Consider the following 19,494-nt stretch of genomic DNA (forward strand, 5'->3'; position numbering starts at 1 on the left):
CAACTCAGTCTGGTTCCTTTTGAGAAATGCTAGCCATCTGGAATTTCTTCTAGTATCTACTGAATACGGAGACCTCTAATTGGTAACTGCAGATGCCTTGGGTGATGGATCCAGGAATCCATACTGTGGAGCTCCAAACAGTTGCAGTATGCTCAAATATCTCATCCTTGGGTGTAAATGATTGTGAATCATCTTAGTGACCACAATGAGATCCTTCTTGATTTGAAATATTATACAAATGGTGTTATTAACATTTCTAAAATCAGCCCAAGTGTGTTGTGGAAGAGAACTTTAAATATGAGGGTGTGAGGGAATATTTTATCAAACCATTTTGTAAAAAAACAAGGCAGAATTTGAACTTAAAAAAATGCTAGCCATGAGGGTAGGGGAGGTACATATGGAAATGAAGGTGGTATTTTATTTAATTTATTTAATTAATTTTTATTGATATCTTTTGTTTTTTACTTCATATTATTCCCATCATCCTTCCCAGAGAGCCATTTTACATAAGAAATACTACTTTAAAAGATGAAAAAAGGAAAGAGAAAGGGAAATATCAGTACAACTAATCAATACTTTGAAAAAGTCTAAAATCATGTGCAATGTGAGATACTTGTAGACTTTCTACCTCCTCGAAATGGAGGCTTGAGCTAGTACTCTCATGTCTCTTCTTTTGAGCCATGCTTGTTATTTATAACTTTGCAACATTTACGTTTGATTTTTTTGTGTGGAGTTGTTCTTTCTACTTATATTTTTATAGTCATTATGTATATTGTTTTCTTGTCTCTCTTTTACTCTATCATTTCATGTGAACTGAAGGTAATATTTTTAAAAGGATATCAATTGTTTAAAATGCATTAATAAAGAGTTGTAGGATTTGGACTGATATGCTCAATCTGTTATAAATTGGAGGGAATTTATGGCCAAAATTTAATGTAATCAGTTGATAGCAATAATAATATACATACAAACACACATGCATGCATATGTGTTTGTGTGTATGTGAGAGAGAGAGAGAACCAAAGAGAGAGAGAGAGAGAGAGAGAGAGAGAGAGAGAACCAAAGAGAGAGCAGGAGAGAGAGAGAGCTAGGTGATATAGGAGATACAACAGGGTCTGGAGTTAGGAACGCACATCTTTCTAGATTCAAATCTAGCTTCAGATTATTTACTAGTTGTGTGACCCTTTGAGCAAGTCACTTAACCCTGTTTGCTTCAGTTTCCTCATCATGGTGAACCACTCCAGGACCTTTCCAAAAAATCCCCAGATGGGGTCATGACACAACTAAAACAACACAACAAGAACTAGATAATAGACAGATAGATAAATTGACAGATAATCACACCACTGTACAGTTTACAAATCATTTTAAATACATTTTGTCATTTTATCCTTATAATAACCCCTGAAGGTAAATGTTAATATCTGTGTAAGTGGGGAAACTTTAAGGTATAATTTGAACTTGGTTCTTCCTCATTCCAGGTCCAGCACTATATATTGCCTGAGTTACTCAGCACTAAAGGATTTTTTTTTCTCTTAATGCAAATATTATAGGGACATTTTGTTTTAAACTAGATCCATTCCCACCCCAACCCCCATAAGGTTCCTCTGTAATTTCAACCCATATGCAAAATTTCTCTAGAATTTGTTTTAATAATTGCAGAAGGTTTGCCTGTTTGGAAATTATAGCAGATTGCATTTTGTTTCCAGATGACATACTGAACCTAAAAATATCCTTGTGGAGTACTTTTGTCCCCATCCCTCATTCCTTTTAGTTTCCTTTTCTGTGTTGTCTTCCTCTATTGCCCCCTTGAGGACAAGGGCATTCTTTCTTTCTAGTTATATTTGTAATCTCAGTGCTTAACATATAGTATGTGCTTAATGAATATTTGTCAACTAACTTATCCTTTTCCGAGTCTACTATTTTTTTCTAACAGTGATTTTTGGTCACAGTCAGTCAATTCCCTCAAAGATGTTTGTGGGAAATAGACAATAGGAAAGACCAAGCAAGCAAGCTGAGGGACTTAATTTCCCTTGAGCAAAAATTGACCCCACCTTCCATATGCCTCTTTAAGCATTAGTCATGGGTGAATATTCCTTCTGTTTCCGTTTTCTCATCAGCCCAAGAAGCCCCTGGTTAATTATGCCTTTACTCCTTGATCTGATGCAAATTTTCCTTTCACTAGGTCTTGGAGGAACAAAGTATATCTCTTTTGAAGAACGCCAGTGGCACAACGATTGCTTCAACTGCAAGAAGTGTTCCCTGTCCTTAGTCGGACGTGGCTTCCTCACTGAGCGGGATGATATCCTTTGCCCAGAGTGTGGAAAAGATATCTGAAGGTCAAAAACAGGGGGAAAGCTGTGCTTGCCAAATATGTGCATACATATATATATTTTTCTGAAATATGCCTATGTTGTGTACTAGCTTTAATCAGCCACATGCAGACTTTCTTCATGGATTTTGTAGTGGGCTTCACATCTATAAAACTTTTCCTCCCTGGATTGGACAAGTCCAGAGGAAGCAGCTAATACTTTTTGTTCTAGCGGTAGCCGGGGGAGTGGTTCTGAATTTCTGTATCTGAGGCAGATCCAAGGGTGGATAGGTAACTGATCAATATGAGCTAATTTTCTTTCTTTGACTGAATGATTGATGCGAAGAGATGGTGTAGTCAACATAAGACTTTAAATCTTTCCAAGGGAATATCCTAGCTGAGAATGATGTTCATGGACTGTGTAACCACATGTGATACAAGGTGTAGAGTAAGTGTGGTTTAGAATGTGTATGTATCAGAACAAAAACTTTGTGCCACACAGTGCAAAACGATTAATCATTGAAGGCAGGAGTATTGTATAATAAGCACCTACTGTGTTGCATGATCAGATGATCATTTATGCCCGTGATAACTGAAATTGCATCATGCCTTATATTTTCAAAATAATAAAAATTATGTCAGCCACCAATCTCACATTTTCTTTTATTTGGTCTGTTTCTCCCTCAATATTTTTGTTTAAAATGTGTAGCTTTAAGGCAACTAGCATTTATTAAGTACTTAACTATGGTGCCAAGCACTGAGCTAAATCCTGGGCCACAAAGGAAGGCAAAAACAATCCTTACCCTCAAAGAAATCATTTTCTAATGGGAAGAGTGACAACATGCAAATAACTACTTACAAGATATACACAGAATAAATTAAGGGCACTAGCATTAAGGGAGACTGGGAAAGACTTCTTGCAGAAGGTGGGGAGCTAGGGAAAATACATAGGGTAGAGAGAGATGGAATGTGAGGAATGACAAGGGTACCAGAGTCACTGAATCATAGAGGATGTGGAGAATAGTAAGAAGTAAAAAGACTAAAAAGGAAGGGAGGGGTCATGACGTGAAGAATTTTAAAAACCTAAAAAAAGGATCCTGGAATCAATAGGGAAATAGAGAGCTGAGTAAAAGATGGACTGGTGTTAGGAAAGACTTTAGGAGAGACTTTCTAGGAGAGGTTATGGTAATAGTCTAAGTGTGGGGTGATGAGGGCCTGTAACAGTGTCAGAGAATGTCAGATGGCAATGTCAGAGAAGAGGGCATATAGCAGAGATGTTTTAACAGGAGTTGGCAACAGATTAGATATATGAGATGAATGGATGTGAGGATGAAAACTAGGTTGGAAGCTTGGATGATGGTACCCTCAATGGTAAAAGTTCAGAGGAAGGGAGGACTTAGGAGAAGAGATTAGAGTTCAGTTTGGGATATGCTGAGATGTCAGTAAGACATCTAATTCAAAATCCCCAATAGGTAATTGGAGCTAGAAGACTAAAGACCAGAAAAAGAGTGTGAGAATGAGTAAATAAAAGGATCATCTAAAGAAAGATGGTCATTGTATCTATTGGAGCTGCTCCCAACAAAGAAGTTAATATGGAAAGAGAAAAGAAGTAGCCTCAGGACAGAGCCTTGGGAGTATCCAAGGTTAGTAGGCATGACCTAAATGACCGAGGACTGAGAAACCCAGCCAGGTGGGTAGGAAGAAACCCAGGAGATAGCAGTTTCCCAAAATCTTTGAGAGAAGAGCATATTAAGGAGTAGAGTGATTGACAGTATCAAAGGCTGCATAGAGATCAAGATGGATGAAAGCTGAAAAAAGGTCAAGGTCATTAGATCTAGCCATTTAGAGATCATCAGAAACTTTGGAAAGAGCAGTCAGTTGAAAAATGAGGTCAGAAACCAAATTACAGAGTTTGGGGCAGAGTGATAAGTACAAAAGAAGAAGCACCATTTGTAGACAGCTTTCTTAAGGTCATTAGCCACAAAAAGGAGAGATGGACAGACCAAGGGTTTTTTAAGGATGGGAAGAAATATAGGTGTTTATGTAGACATCAGGGAAAAAGACAAGATGAGACAGACAGGAGGAGATTATGATTAGTAAGAGAATTGAGATGATGGAGAGACCAATCTGCTGGAGAAGACAGGATGAAGTGCAATCAATGGTACAAGTAGAGGGCTTAGCCTTGGCAAGGAAGATTACCTCTTTATGTGAAAAAAGTAAAAGAAGAAATCTGAATGATGTGCTATGATCACATAATGTCTAAAGTAAATAACAAGCTCAGATTGAAACTTAATTGGAGTTAATGATAAAGAGAACAAAGTCATAGCTTTATTCGCTTGAAGTTTTTCATGGTCAAAGACTATATATATACACCTAGCACTGAGCTACCATTTGTAGCTAAATATTCCTATGTGCTATTATGTTTACTATAATTTTCCCAATAAATACACCTTTATGCCTCAAAAGCTAAATTTTAATTGCTTAAAAACTCAATAGGCATTTACATTTTTAAATATTTATTTTCCCATTATATATAAAAAAATAATTTTTAACATTCATTCTTTAAAATTTTGAGTTCAAAATTATCCTGCCCCCTTTTCTGATTTTCTCTTCCTCATTCCTTCTCTGCTCTCCCCACCCCTGAGATGGTAAAAAGTCTGATATAGACATGGGCAATCATGTAAAACATTCCCCGATATTAGTCATTTGTGGTAGAGATCTCAAATTTAAAAAAAAGAAGAAAATGTGGTATATTTCAGTCTGTATTCAGACTCCATCGGTTCTTTCTCTGAGGGCAGAGGGCATTTTTTCTTTATGAGTCTCTGAGATTTGTCTTGGATCACAGCATTTCTGAGAAAAGCTAGGTCATTCTAGTTGTTGAACAGTTGTTCATCAAAGAATATTGCTGTCACTATGTACAAAGTTCTTCTGGTTCTGCTCACTTCATTTTGCATCAGTTCATTTAAGTCCAGATTTTTCTGAAATCATCCTGCTTGTCATTTCTTATAGCACAATAGGATTCCATCACTATCATATACCACGACTTGTTCAGCCATTCCCCAATTGATGAACAGTCCCTCAATTTCCAGTTCTTTGCTACCACAAAAAGATCTGCAATAAATATTTTTGTACAAATAGGTCCTTTTCCTTTTTTAAAAATTCTCTTTGTGATATAGACCTAACAATGGTATTGATGAATCAAAGAGTATACACAGTTTTAGAATCTTTTGAGTAATAGCATTACTCCAGAATGGATGGATCAGATTGCAATTCCACCAAGAATGTATTAGTGTCCCAATTTCCCTGTATCCCCTCCAACATTTATTATTTTCTTTTTCTGTCATATTAGCCAATATTATAAGTGTGAGGTAGTATCTCAGAGTTGTTCTACTTTGCATTTCTCTCAAGAGTGATTTAAAGCATTTTTTCATATGACTATAGATGCCTTTGATTTCTCCATCTGAAAACTATTCAAATCAATAGGAATTTATTGATACCACAAACTGCCAAACTACTGCTGACATCAACTGCCAAATTAGTAGTTAACATTATGTTACAACACTAATCCTATATGAACATCACTGTAACTATTGAAAGTACTACCATCTCCAGAGGCATCCAAATCCACAACTACTGGGTCATTCCTGACTCTGATTCACTCACCTTACATATCCAATTCATTGTAAGATGTTGTCATTTCTACCTTCACAACATCTCTCAGATTTGAACCCTTTCTTTTCAGTTACAGAGCCACCACCCTAGTTTAGACCCTAGACTACCTTGCTTAGACTACTGAAATAGTCCTTTAAAAAAAAACTATTTTCTTTTATTTTTAGTTACAGATAATTCTCTCCCTCCCATTTCTCCCTTCCCTTATCCATTGAGAAAGCAATAAAAACAAAACCCATCACAAATATAGCAAAATAAATTTCTGCACTAGCTATGTGCAAAAAAAAAAAAAGTGTTTCAATCTGCACTTTGAGCTATCTTGGAGTAAATAACATATTCATCATGAGTCTTCTGGAACTATGGTTAGTTTCATTGTATTAATCAGAGTTCCCAAGTCTTTAAAAGTTCTTTTGTCTTGAGAGTTTAGTCATTGTATAAATTATTTTCTGGCTTTGCTCCCATCATTTGGCATGTATGTTCATATGGGTCTTACCAGGTATTTCATAAAGTTCCCCTTCATTATTTTCTACACAACAATATTGCCCATTGTCAACACATACCGTAATTTATTTAGTCTTTCCCCAAATGATGGTCATCTCTTCAGTTTCCAAATCTTTGCCACCATGAAAGAGCTGCCATAAATATTTTTGTACAAATGGGTACTCTTTCTTTCTTTGATCTCTTTGTAATATAGACCTAGTAGTTGTATTGTGGAGTTAAAGGATATGCATAGTTTAGTAGTAGTTTGGGCATAGTTCCAAATTGCTTTCCAGAAAGAATGAGTTCATAACTCTACCAACAGTGTAGTAATGTACATGCTTTCCCATAACCCCTCTTACATTTGTCATTTTCCATTTTTGTCAATTTCGCCAAGTCAATGGGTGTGAGATTGTACTTGGATTTGTTTTAATTTGCATTTCTATAATTTTTACTGATTTAGATGACTGGCGGGGGGATGTATATAGCCATAGATTGCTTGGATTTCCACTTCTGAAATCTTCCTGGTTATATCTTTTGACCTGTAAGATTGTTCTGCCTGCTACAGATCTCTTTCTACTCCTTCTCAGCTGCTGAGATCATCTTTCTAAAGTGTAGGTATGGGGGTAGTTACATGGCACAGTGGATAGCATGCCAGTTCTGGAGTCAGGAACTCCTAGGTTCATCTGGCCTCAAACATGTCCTAAGTCTGTGCCCCTGGGCAAGTCTCTTGCCTTTCTGTCTTAGAGTACATATTACTAAGACAGAAGAAGCTCAGGGTTGAAAAAAAAAAAGAAAGTATTGGTCTGATCACATCATTCTCCTGCTCAGTGAGCTCTGGTGGGTCCCTCTTACCTATGGAATCAAATATAAATTCCTCTAACTTTTAAAGCTCTTCATAACCTAGACCCAATCTACCTTTCTAGTCTTCTAACATCTTCATTCATTCGATATTCCAGTTATACCGACTTCCTTGTTGTTCCACAGATGTGATATTCCATATTCCATCTCTATAGCTTTGCCTTAGCTACCCCTGTACATATGTCCTGAGCCTGGAATGCTCTGCTCCTTCACTTCCACCTTCAATTTCCCTGAATTCTTTCCAAACTCAGCTGATATCCTATCTTCTACAGGAAACCTTTTTGCATCTCTCTAGCTACCTAGTACCTTCTCCCTGCCCCCTTCATATTTTTATACATGTATGTGGCTAGTTATTTACATACGGTATGTAAACTCCTTGAGGGCAGGGACTGCTTTTGCCTTTCATCCTCAAACTTTGGCCTAATGCCTGGCAAGCATTTCATGAATACTTGTCTGACTGAATTGAAGAACCCAAGTTCTGCTACCAGCATTGCCACTCACTAGTCATATAGCCTTGGACAACTTGCTTAACATCTCAGGGATTCAGTTTCATCATACATAAAATAAGGAGAATAAGCTAAATCATTAAGCTCCCTTCCAGTTCTAAAATTCTAAAAATGTCTTATATTTGTAACTACATTAAGAAAAAAACAATCAGTACCAGAATTCTATACAATGCCAGAAACAAGACAATTTTCATTATATTCCTTGGAGTAAGGTTATAATTTGGCATTCTGACACATCTTATGGTCATAGAATCATAACTAGATCTGGAAGAAAATTTGGAGCCCATCTCATCCAATCCATTCATTTGGTAGGTATGCAAACAGGTTCAGAAAAGTTATCAACTTGGGAATTATAAAACTTGAGAAACTAAACAGTCTGATGCAAGTGGCATGGTATGATAGAAAGAGATTTGGGGTCAGACCTAGATTCAACTACTACTCTGCTTCTTACTTCTTATACAAACTTGGTCTATAGCATCATCCATCCTATTTAGTTTCCCAAGTTTATAATTTCTTTTGGAAGCAAAAACATACAAACATCTAGAAATCAGAAAATGATACATTTATAGACCTTGCTATCCTACACTACATAGAGTAGCATATGGCCAATCACCTTTGGTTAAGATCCAAGGTGAATTTACAAACAATAAAAAAAATTAAGCCCTAGCTAGATTATCTCTGTGCAATGAGTTTATATAAACTAAGGGATGAAGGCGAATAAGACTAGAAATAACTATTATAAAAGTCTCTTAAGAGATCACCCTAGTTCTATTCCTCTCCTGTTTCCAATCTATCTTTCACATGGCTGCCCAAATAATTGTCCTAATGCACAAGTCTGATGTGGTACAGTGAAAAAACTCCTGGCTCTAGAGTCAAAAGACTTGGATTAAAACTCCACCTGACACTTATTACCTTGGTGTCTTTATGCAAGCAATCTAACCTCAGGGATCTCAGTTTCCTAATCCTAATCCTAACATGCAGCCCTCAGGCCCCATGAAGACCACAATACTCCCTATTCACTCCAACCAGATTAAAATATAATTGGTAAACATTTAACAATAATGTATGTGTATGTATATATACAAGCATACATAATGTATATGTATAAATAGAACATAATGTTAACATGTCATTTTCTAAGTCAATATATGACCCTCAGGGATTTTAATGTATAGTTTCATGACCCTAGTTTTATTTGAGTTTGATAACATTGGGATTTTAAAAATTATATTTTTCCAGATTTACACATAGAAACAATTTTTAATAATCGTTTTCTAACATTTTGCAATCCATGTTCTCTCCTTTCTCCCTTTCCCCAAGACTGCAAGCAATATTGATTTGTTATATATGTGCTCTCATGCAATATGTATTTCTATGTTTATCATGTTGTGAAAGAAGACACATACCAATTATTCTAGGGGAAAAAACTCATGAAAGAAATTAAGTGAAAAACGGTATGTTCAATCTGCATTCAGACTCCATCAGTTCTCTCCATGGCAGTGGATAGCCTTTTTTTTTTTATCATGAGTCCCTTAGAGGTATCTTGGATCCTTGCCTTGTTGATAATAGTTAAGTCATTCACTGTTGATCATCATACATCATACATTATTTTTGTTACTATGTACAATGTGTTCAAGGTTCTGCTCACTTCACTTATAGCACTTCATATATCCTTCCAGGTTTTTTGTTATCATCTTGTATGTCATTTCTTATGACCAAAATTATTCCATTACAATCATATATTACAACTTGTTCAGCAATTCCCAATTGATCGCTATCTCTTCAGTTTCCAATTCTTTGCCACTACAAAAAAGAGCTGCTATAAATATTTTTGACAAGTACATCCTTTCCCCTATCTTTAATCTCTTTCAGATACAGACCTAGTAGTGGTACTGCTGGATCAAAGGGTATGTTGTTTTATGGCCTTTTGGGAATGATCCCAAATTGTTTTCCAGAATGTATCAAATATTTGTGTCCCAAATTTCCCACATCCCCGCCAATATTTATCATTTTCTTTTTTTTATCATATTAACCAATCTGATGGATATGAGATAGAACCTCAGAGTTGTTTTAATTTGCATTTCTTTAATAGTGATTTGGAACATTTTTTCATGACTAAAGATAATTTTAATTTCTGTAGGGGAGAATTGCCTGTTCATATCCTTTGACATTTATCAGTTGGGGAATGCTTTGTATTTTTATAAACTTGATTCAGTTCTCTACATATTTGAGTAATGAGCCCTTTGTAATAGATATTTGCTGTAAAAAAAATTTCCCCTTTGTTGTTTCCTTTCTAATCTTGGTTACATTGGTTTTGCTTGTGTAAAATCTTTAAACTTTTTGTAGTCAAGGTTATCCATTTTGCATCTTTTAATGTTCTGTGTCATTTGATCATAAATTCTTCCCTTTTCCATGGGTTTGATAGGTAAACTATTTTGTGCTCCCTAATTTATTTCTAAAGTTCTAAATAATGTATCCATTTTGACTTTATCTTGCTACATGGCATGGATACCATTGGTTTTGTTGTTCAGTTGTGTCCGATTCTTCATGACCTATACTGTCCATGAGATTTTCTTGACTAAGATAGTAAAGTGGATTACCATTTCCTTCTCCTGGAGATTAATTGAGTTGCTTGGGGTCATGTAACCAGTAAGTGTCTGAAGCCAGATTTGAACTTTGGTCTTCTTGACTCCATACCCCATTTAGACCACTCTAGATGACTTCTGAGGGCCCATTCAGCTCTAAATATATAATCCCATTATCTTTCTAAAATACAAATACTTATCATGTTGTGCTCCTCCTCTGAAAATACATCAACCAACCTTAAGTGGAGGTGGTCATTAAGGGGAAAAAACCCCAACTAGATAAACTGGTATGGCATTTTAAAACTACTCCGAATCAGGCTCCTATCTTCCTTTTCAGCTATATTTCACTTGACTCCCATTCACTCACTACCTCCTGATCAAATTAGACTAGTAGTTTTTCTCCAATCGCCTCTGCCCCATCCTTCTCCTGCTCCTCCTCCCCTCTCCCGAGGCCCCACTTTCCTAAATGATGACTCTTTACCTGGACCACTATTTCAGGAGGGAATTCAATCATGCTCCTCCCTCATCCCCAGCTTTTTAGCTCCTCTCTATGAGCTGTCATTCCCTTTTAGAAAATAAGCTCCTTAAGGGTAGGCAGTTGCTTGCTTACATTTGTATTCCCAGTGCTTTCACACAGTGCCTGACATAAACTAGATGTCTTATCTGCTTATTTTCCCACAAGCCATTCCTCAAACAGACTACAGTCAATTCATATTTACCTGGCTATATACCACAGTGGATAAAGGGTCAGGCCTAGAGTCAGGAAGACCTGAGTTCAAGTCTGATTTTAGAGGGGCAACTGGTGGGTAGAGTGCTGGGCTTGAAGTTGGGAGAACCTGGATTCACATCTGAATTCAGACACTTCCTAGTTGTGATCCTGGACAACTATTAACCCCTATTGCTTAGCCTTTGCTGCTCTTCTGCCTTAGAATCAATAGGAAGTATCAATTCAAAGACAGAAGGTAAAGGCTTATACAAAATCTTGCCTCTGGCACTCCTTATCTGTATAGGCCTGGGCAAGTCACTTTATCCTGTTTTCCTCCTTTGTAAAAATGAGCCTGAGAAGGAAATGGCAAACCACTCTAGTATCTTTGCCAAGAAAACTCCAAATGGAGCCCCAGAGTCAGACATGACCGAAATGAATGGATAAGGATATACTATGTACCTGGCACAGTGCTATCTATGTACTAAGGATACAAGTAAAAAGCATGAAACAATTCTTACACGTGCTAAATTTACAAATTAATAGGGGACGAGAAATATACAGAGATATATAGTTCTATAATTTGTTATAGATAGAAATACATAATTTCTATTATATATATGTATATGTTGTTTCCACGTATTCCATGGGATCTTATATGTGTAGATAGCATAAACAAAGTATATTAATACAAACTGGCTTGGGAAGGACAGTGCTAATAGTTGGGGGAAATCAGGAAAGGCTTCCTGCCAAAGTTGGTGCTTGTGCTTCATCTTAAAAATGAAGAAGGACTCTAAGAGGTGGACTTAAAGAGCAGACATTCCAGACATGGAGGATGGCCAGGAATAATCAGTGCAAAGACCCAGAGACAGGAGATGGAGTGTTTGATGCAGAATAGAAAGATAGGCTGGAACCCCAAGTACAGGAAGGGCAGTAATGCCCTAAGGAAGTTGGAAATAGAGCTCTGAGTAAGTTGTGTGAGAATTTTGAAGCAAAACAGAGGAATGTATATTCTATTCTAGAATCAATGGGAAGAAACTGGCATTGGTGGAATCTGGGATCACATGGTCAGCTTGGCTTAGACTTAAGGCAGAGAACCAATCAGAAGCCCATTGAAATAATCTAGAAGAGAAGCGATGAGGGCTTCAACTATTAAAGTAGAAGCTATGAGTAGAAAGGATGGTTTGAATATGAGGAATATCATGAAGATGGAAATGACAAGATTTGGAATTTATTCAATACATGAAGTAAAGGAGTATTCGAGAATAATGCTAGGTTCCTAAACTGGGAGACTAGAAGGATAATGGTACCAAGGGTGGGGGGGAAACATGTTCAATATCAGCATGTTGTGGTCAAGATGTCTCTGGGACATCCAGTTTGAAATGTAACATAAGCATTTAGTGAGGGGACAGTGAGGTGGCTAAGTAGATCAAGAACCAGGACCAGAGAGGGGTGGTTTGGAATTCAAATTTGGCCTCAGACACTTCCTAGTGTAAAAATGGAGATTTGAACCCCAGACTTCAATTTCCAGAAGTCCTTGGTAGTTCCCAGAATTCCCTGAAATCTCACCGGAAGACCTCACCTGGGCCGAGAGCAAAAGGGGTATTTAAACTGACTGTATTGCCTACTCTCTCTCTGCTTCCGCTTCTAGACACACGTGTCTCTTAAGATGTAGAGTAAATGGCTGTGAATGGCCTCTGTGCCTAGGCACATGCTTTCTTATTTTGTATTTTCTTTATTTCTTAATCTTTAATAAACCTCTAAAATATAATACTTTTAGCAGAGAAACTAATTTTAAATGTTACACTAGCTGTGTGACCCTGGGCAAGTCACTTGACACATTGCTTAGCCCTTACCACTCTTCAGCCTTAGAACCAAAACAGTAATGATTCTAAGACAGAAGAGAAGGGTATTTTAAAAAACAACAATTAGTGATTCAGGACAGATAATGGAGAGTGGACACATAGATCTGAGAATCATCTACATAGAGATGGCAGTTGAACCCACAGGACCTTAAAAGTTACCAAGAGTAACTCAGAGTAGGGAGGAAGAAGGGAAAAGGGCCTAAGGTAGAATCTGAGGGAACAATTAGAGAGCAGGATGGGGATTATGAGCCAGCAAAGGAGACTAAAGAATGAGAGTCAGGAGAAATTATCGTCATTAAAACCCAGAGACGAGAGAGTATTCCAGAGGAAAGAGGGGCCAACAGTATAAATTTAGTAGACAGGTCAAGAAAGATTAGTTTGAGAAAAGACCACTGGATTTGGCAATTAAGAGATCATTAATAGTTTTGGAAAAAGCAGTTTCAGATTGCAGACTGAGTGGAGAACAGGAAAGGAAATAGAGGCAAGTGCAGCAAATGTAGACAGTTTATTCAAGATTGGATGAGGAAAGGAGAGATATATAGCAAAATAGCTTGAGAGGATGGTAGAGTCTAATGAAAGTTTTTTTGTAGTTTTTTACTTATTTTTTTTCAGTTAAGAAGCAATTATTTTCTTTACCTCTTACTTCCCTCTCAGTAACTGAAAGTAAAACAAATGAATATGATCGGGAAGAATTCCAGCATTGCTCATGTCCAAGACTGACTCATTCTGCATCTTCAGTCCTATATTGTGGTTTATCATTTCAAGTTTTTCAAATTTATTCTCTTTATAACATTACTGCAAAAATCTTTCTCAAAATGCTTGATATACTCTATCAATTTATATAGGTCTTCCAAGGTTTCTCTTCAACTGTCATGTTTGTGGTTTAAGGCACAATAATATTCCACTATATTCACATATCATAATTTGTTTAGCCATTCCTCAATATACATACCCTATTCGTTTCCAAGTGCTTTTATAAATTATTGTGTGTGTGTGTGTACATATGGGCCCTTTTCCTTCCTATGATCTCTAACCAGGTCAAAGAATGTGGACTTTAGTAACTTTTTAGGCATAGTTCCAAATTGATTTTCAGAATGGCTTTACTAATTCATAGCTCCACCAACAGCAAATTAGTGTACCCATTTCCCCATGACCCTTCCATGTCTTTTTGTAACTTCCACTCATTGTTCCTAATCCTGCTCTTACTTGGAGTTGTCCAAAAGTGAATGGGCTACCTCCAGATATAGATTTTCTCTCAAGCAAAAAAAAAAATTCTCAAGCAGAGGTTGGATGACAATCTGTCCAATATGTTGGTGAAGAATTTCTTTAGGGTACAAGTTAGACCAGATGTCCATTGAGGTCATGCCTAATATCAAACTTAGTAATTCTATGAAATCTCTTCTTCAGGTCTGATTCAAGTACTACAATATCCAAAAAACCTCTGACCCTCCCAGCTTTAGGTGATTGTTGGCTCCTCAAATTTGGGGGGCACTTTGGATTTTTCTTTTGCTCCTATCTTGTTTATCATGCTTTTTCAGGCACATGCCATGTCTTTATTCCTATTCAACTTCGAACTACATCAGGGAAGGGCAAGGACTGTGTCATCTTTCATCTGTGTATCCCTGTTAACTACAACAGTATCTTTCGCATGGTATGTATTTAATAAATGTTTACTGTTTCAAGGTCAAGAAAACAGTGTGAGAAATTCTAGTGGGAAGAGAACATTTGGGGTGGGAGGCACTAGGGAAGCATTCTTGGAATAAGGGACATCTGAGCTGGGCTTTAAGAGAACTGGGAACTTCCAAGAAACAGAGAACAAGTTCAAGGAGGACTGTGGGAAAGAGTCTCTTCCACGCATGATTGTCAGCATAAGAAAAAGCATGGATGTGGAAGAAGGAAGGATCAAAATAAAGGAATGGAAAGAAGTAGAGTTTGGCTAGAATGTACAATGCAAAAAGAGTTTGGAAAACGTGCTGGGTTGGGGAAGACCTGGGTTCAATCAGGCCTCTAGACACTTCCTAGGAGTGACCCTCGGCACAATCTCAGTTGCCTAGCCCTTACTGCTTTTCTGTCTTGGAACTAACACTTAGTATTGATTCTAAAATAGAATATAAGGATGTTTTAGGGTTTTGCTTTTATAAGATAATTCACTTATAAAAGTGAAAGATATGGAAACTTGTTTTGCGAGATAACACATGTATATCCCACACTGAACTGCTTGTCAGCTCCAGGAGGGGGTAGGGAAAAAAGGGTGGGAGACAATTTGGATTCTATAACTTTGGAAAACTTATATGGAAATTTGTTATTAGAATAAGATAGAAGGCAAGGGAAAGGAAGGAATGGAGAAAGAGCAAGAGAGGAAGAAAGGGAGGGAGAAAGGAAGAGAAGAAGGGCAGAAGGAAGGGAGGGAGGGAGGAAGGGAGGAAAGAAGGAAGGGAAGAAGAGCAAGAGAGGAAGGAAGGGAAGGAGGAAAAAAGGGAGGGATGGAGGAAAAAAGGAGGGAGTGGTTGGGGCAAGATTTTGGAAAGCCTATCTCACAGCCTAAAGAATGTGACATCCTATGGGCAAAGAAAAACCTCTGGAATGTTTGGAAAAGAGTAACATGATTATCCTGTGAATTAGGAAGATTATTTTGGCAGTGCTAAGAAGGAAGGCTTGTCATGAAGACATTGGAGGCACGAAAGAGTGAAATTCAGTTTTTAATCCCTGGAGACTGAGGTGTTAGTACAACCTCCTGATAATAAGGACTAAGGATTTCAAGAATTTAAAGGAACAGGTTGGAGACAGAGATATAGAACTGACTTAAACTTGCCATACTACTCTGTAAACTTGAAATCCACTATTAACTTATATTTTACAACTTGCTTAGGAAGCCCTGAAGTACTGTTGTTCACTGCCCAGCTCCTAAGGGTATACAGTAGATTAAAGAGCAATGGTTGGGCACAAGGTGGATTATCTCTGAATGGAACTGCAAAGTCAAACAATCTTCTCATATTTTACTGTACGTATTATCTTCTACTCTCCATTAACCTACATAATTAAGGATATGACTACTCACCTGGGACAGGTACCCATGAAGCTTCGTTATGGAAGTAACAAAAGCCCACATTACATGAGTTTACCTATGAAACAGCTTATCCCATTCAGTTTACCAATTTCAACTTTTTTTTTTAATAATGCCTTTTATGTGCAAGTCACCTAGTAAGAGTTTAAACTAGGTGATATTGAGAGGCAGTATAGAATTGTGGCAAGAATTGGGGTCTTGGGGTCAAAAGACCTAAATGAAAGCACCACATCAGCCATTAACCTCTGTGTGACACATCTATCTATAGGTTGTTTCTTATGTTTAAAAGCAAAATAAAAATAGTAATAAGTAAATAAATAAAAAGTCAAAAATAAAAAATAATAAAATATAGGTTGTTTCTTTATCTGCAAAATGCGGTAGATGGACTGAGGTCCCTTTAAGCTCTAACATTCTTTTCTAAATAGCGGCCTAGTAAGCACACATTTTACGGGCTTATTATTTATCTCTTCATATAATTATTATTGTAGACACATCTGAAAGTACTCATTAGCTAAATGATTTTAGACAGTTTTATGTAAGGTTAAAACTAGTTGTAAATGGATTTTAAATTACTTATTCCCTATCTTGTGATGTTATATTTTGTATTTACTTATTTGATGCTTTGAAGATAAGAATCAAAAACTAAAATAATACAAAAATTCTTTACAAAAGATAATCAAGAAAATGAACTGCATAATCATAATTTTTCATCACTGTTATCTGCATTTGGGATAAAAGCATCTGCCTGGAACTATGTATTTGAAATAGAGTATGAATCAAGGAACTGACTTTTTAAGACCTGGAAATTTTTCTTAGAAGATGTCAATAATAATGTCAATCACATCATGCTAATTCTTCTGACGTGTCTAGAAAGGAATTGGAAATAGTGAAAAAACACTCATGCATTACATTATTATGGGATTAAAGCTTTCCAGATATCAAAAGAACCTAAAAGGTTAACCACCATCAATTTTATTGACAAGGTAAATGAGAATCAGAGAAGTCAGAAATTTGCCCGATTGCTAATTGGGCTACAGAGTCATGATTTGAACCCAAGTCTTCTGAATCCAGAGGCAATGCAAGAACTGTCTTTTCATTCTCCCCTGTTAATAAACTGACCGGTAATTTAAGGTGTTAAGAAATACCAAAGAGAAAGTAGCCAGTAAACAAAACATTAGGTCCTAGTCTATACTCCAATCCTCAACGTTATACATATTCATCAGCTTCTGTTCTCAGATCTTTAGAATATGTAGTTAAAATTCAAATAATATTCAAACTGAGATGAATCTCTTATCTCATCCATTATTACAACTTCAATATCACTACTGTTAACTTCATTCTGTAGAAGGATAAAATATTTAGAACAGGCTTACACAAACGATAATTGTTTTACATATTATATAAAGTTTCTCTAATAGTGCACCTAGTGACATTTTCCTAGATTTCAAAAAAAAAAAGACTTAACATCACAAAAATTTGTTTTAATAGCAACATTTTCTCTAAAAACTATTTTTTGAATTAACTTCTGTTGTTGTTACTTTTATCTATTATATTGATTAAACTGAAAGGGTTGTACTTTTCAAATCTGAAGGAAATATGGGGCCATCTTCCTGAGATTATGGATCTACATACATCAAAAAACTAATAATTTAGAATACATTGAAGCAGCTCATAATCTTATATAAACTTGCAAAAGGTCCTTCACAAAAATCTTTGCAAAGTTTCTCTGATAAATCTCATTTCTAAGACAAAAGGAATTGATTCACATTTATAATTTCATATCAAAAGATATGAGCAAACAGTTGGCAAAGTAATAAATCTAACCTATCTATATAACCATCTGAAAAAATGCTCGAAATCAGTAATAATCAGAAATGGAAATTAAAACAACTAGGAAGTTCTGCCTTACATCCATCAAATGGTCAAAGCTGACAAAACAAGAAAATGGCAAATGTTGGAGGGGACACAGAAAAACAGGCACATTAACACAATTAGTATAATTGTGAATTGGCCCATCCATTCTGGAAAGCAATTTGGAACTAGCCAAAAATTACTAAACTGTGCATGTCCTTTGAAACGACAATACCAACACTAAGCCTATTGTCCCAAAAAAGAGGAAAAGGACCCATATGTGCAAAAATATTTACAGTAATTCTTTTATAAAAACAAAGAATTGGAAACTAAGGGCAAAATATCAACTGTTTTGTAAAAGCAGAACAAATTATGTTACATGAACATAACATAGTTGCATAATGTTCAAATAGATTCTTGCCGTGTACCCCACATTATATTGACTTAAAAAACTATGAATTAACATTGTTATATTGTATTTTTATTTTACTAATTTCCCCCCATTTTAACTTTGCATTTTTATTTGGCCCAACTGTAATGGAATGGACTATTACTGCACCATAAGAAATTATAAAAGGGGCAGTTTCATACAACTGAAGTGCAATATGGTGCATTGTAAAGATAAGCAACTTTGAAATTTTTAGTAATTACGATCACTGCAGTGACCAACTACAATTCTACAAGACACTGAAAGTGTGGCCCATCTCCTGAATGTTTTTTTTTCTCAACTATTCATATTTCTTTTTTTTAATATTTTAAATATCAAATATTGTTATTGGTTCCAAAGCAGAAGAGCCATAAAGAGTTAGGCAATGGTCCAACTTGCCCAGGGTCAGACAGCAAGAAGTATCTGAGGCCAGATTTGAATCCAAGACCCCCTCATCTTTAGGCCTGACTCTCACTCAACTGAATTACCTGTCTCCTAATTATGCATATTTTTATAAGGTTTCCTACCCCCAAGGAGAGGAAATGAGAGAAAATAAATGCTTCTTAAATGAATGAAAATTCATAAATTACTTTTACAGTGCTTAAAATGGTAGGATAGATATTAAGATCCAGAGCAAACCAATTTATCCTGCCTTTCCTCTATTTATATATCTGATTTATTTTTGACTATTCCCTGGAATGAGCTTGTTCACATGCTGAGAGCTCCAGGCCTTCCTTGCTTCAGGAGTTCCCAGCCAGGTGAGACGGCAAAGGCTCAAATGAGTGATGGAAGACAGCTATGTGTGTGTCAGCCTGGGGCCAGGCTCTGCATGGAACTGCTGCTTCACCAGGCCCAGGGTTGGTTTATTTTTATACCCCAATGAATACATATTCAACATACATGTTCAAATGCAGATAATTGGGTGACATATTAACTTTTGACAAATCGTTTAACATTTTGTGATCATTCTATACACATATATAAGGAAAAAGACTTGTACAAGAATATTCATAGCTGCACTCTTTGTGGTGGCCAAAAACTGGAAAATGAGGGAATGCCCATCAATTGGGGAATGACTGAGCAAATTGTGGTATATGTTGGTGATGGAATATTATTGTGCAAAAAGGAATAATAAAGTGGAGGAATTCCATGGAGACTGGAACGACCTCCAGGAA

At 36.4% G+C, this 19,494-nt stretch overlaps 2 protein-coding genes across 9 annotated transcripts in view; one reads left to right on the forward strand and one right to left on the reverse strand.

Moving 5' to 3' along the window:
- The window catches only part of FHL2 (four and a half LIM domains 2), a 114,979-nt gene extending 112,019 nt beyond the window's left edge, over nt 1–2,960 (forward strand). For all 8 annotated transcript variants that reach the window (XM_016424889.2, XM_007501182.3, XM_056807379.1 and 5 more), the window contains one exon: nt 2,186–2,960. In XM_016424889.2, the coding sequence (XP_016280375.1) occupies nt 2,186–2,337 (152 nt within the window). In that variant the 3' untranslated portion in view covers nt 2,338–2,960. The remainder of the gene's footprint in view (nt 1–2,185) is intronic.
- Nucleotides 1–19,494, reverse strand: part of C8H2orf49 (chromosome 8 C2orf49 homolog) — a 34,840-nt gene that overhangs the window by 2,801 nt on the left and 12,545 nt on the right. The gene's annotated exons all lie outside the window — the stretch shown is intronic.

This window comes from Monodelphis domestica, chromosome 8 (genome assembly GCF_027887165.1).
Source record: "Monodelphis domestica isolate mMonDom1 chromosome 8, mMonDom1.pri, whole genome shotgun sequence".
NCBI lineage: Eukaryota > Metazoa > Chordata > Mammalia > Didelphimorphia > Didelphidae > Monodelphis > Monodelphis domestica.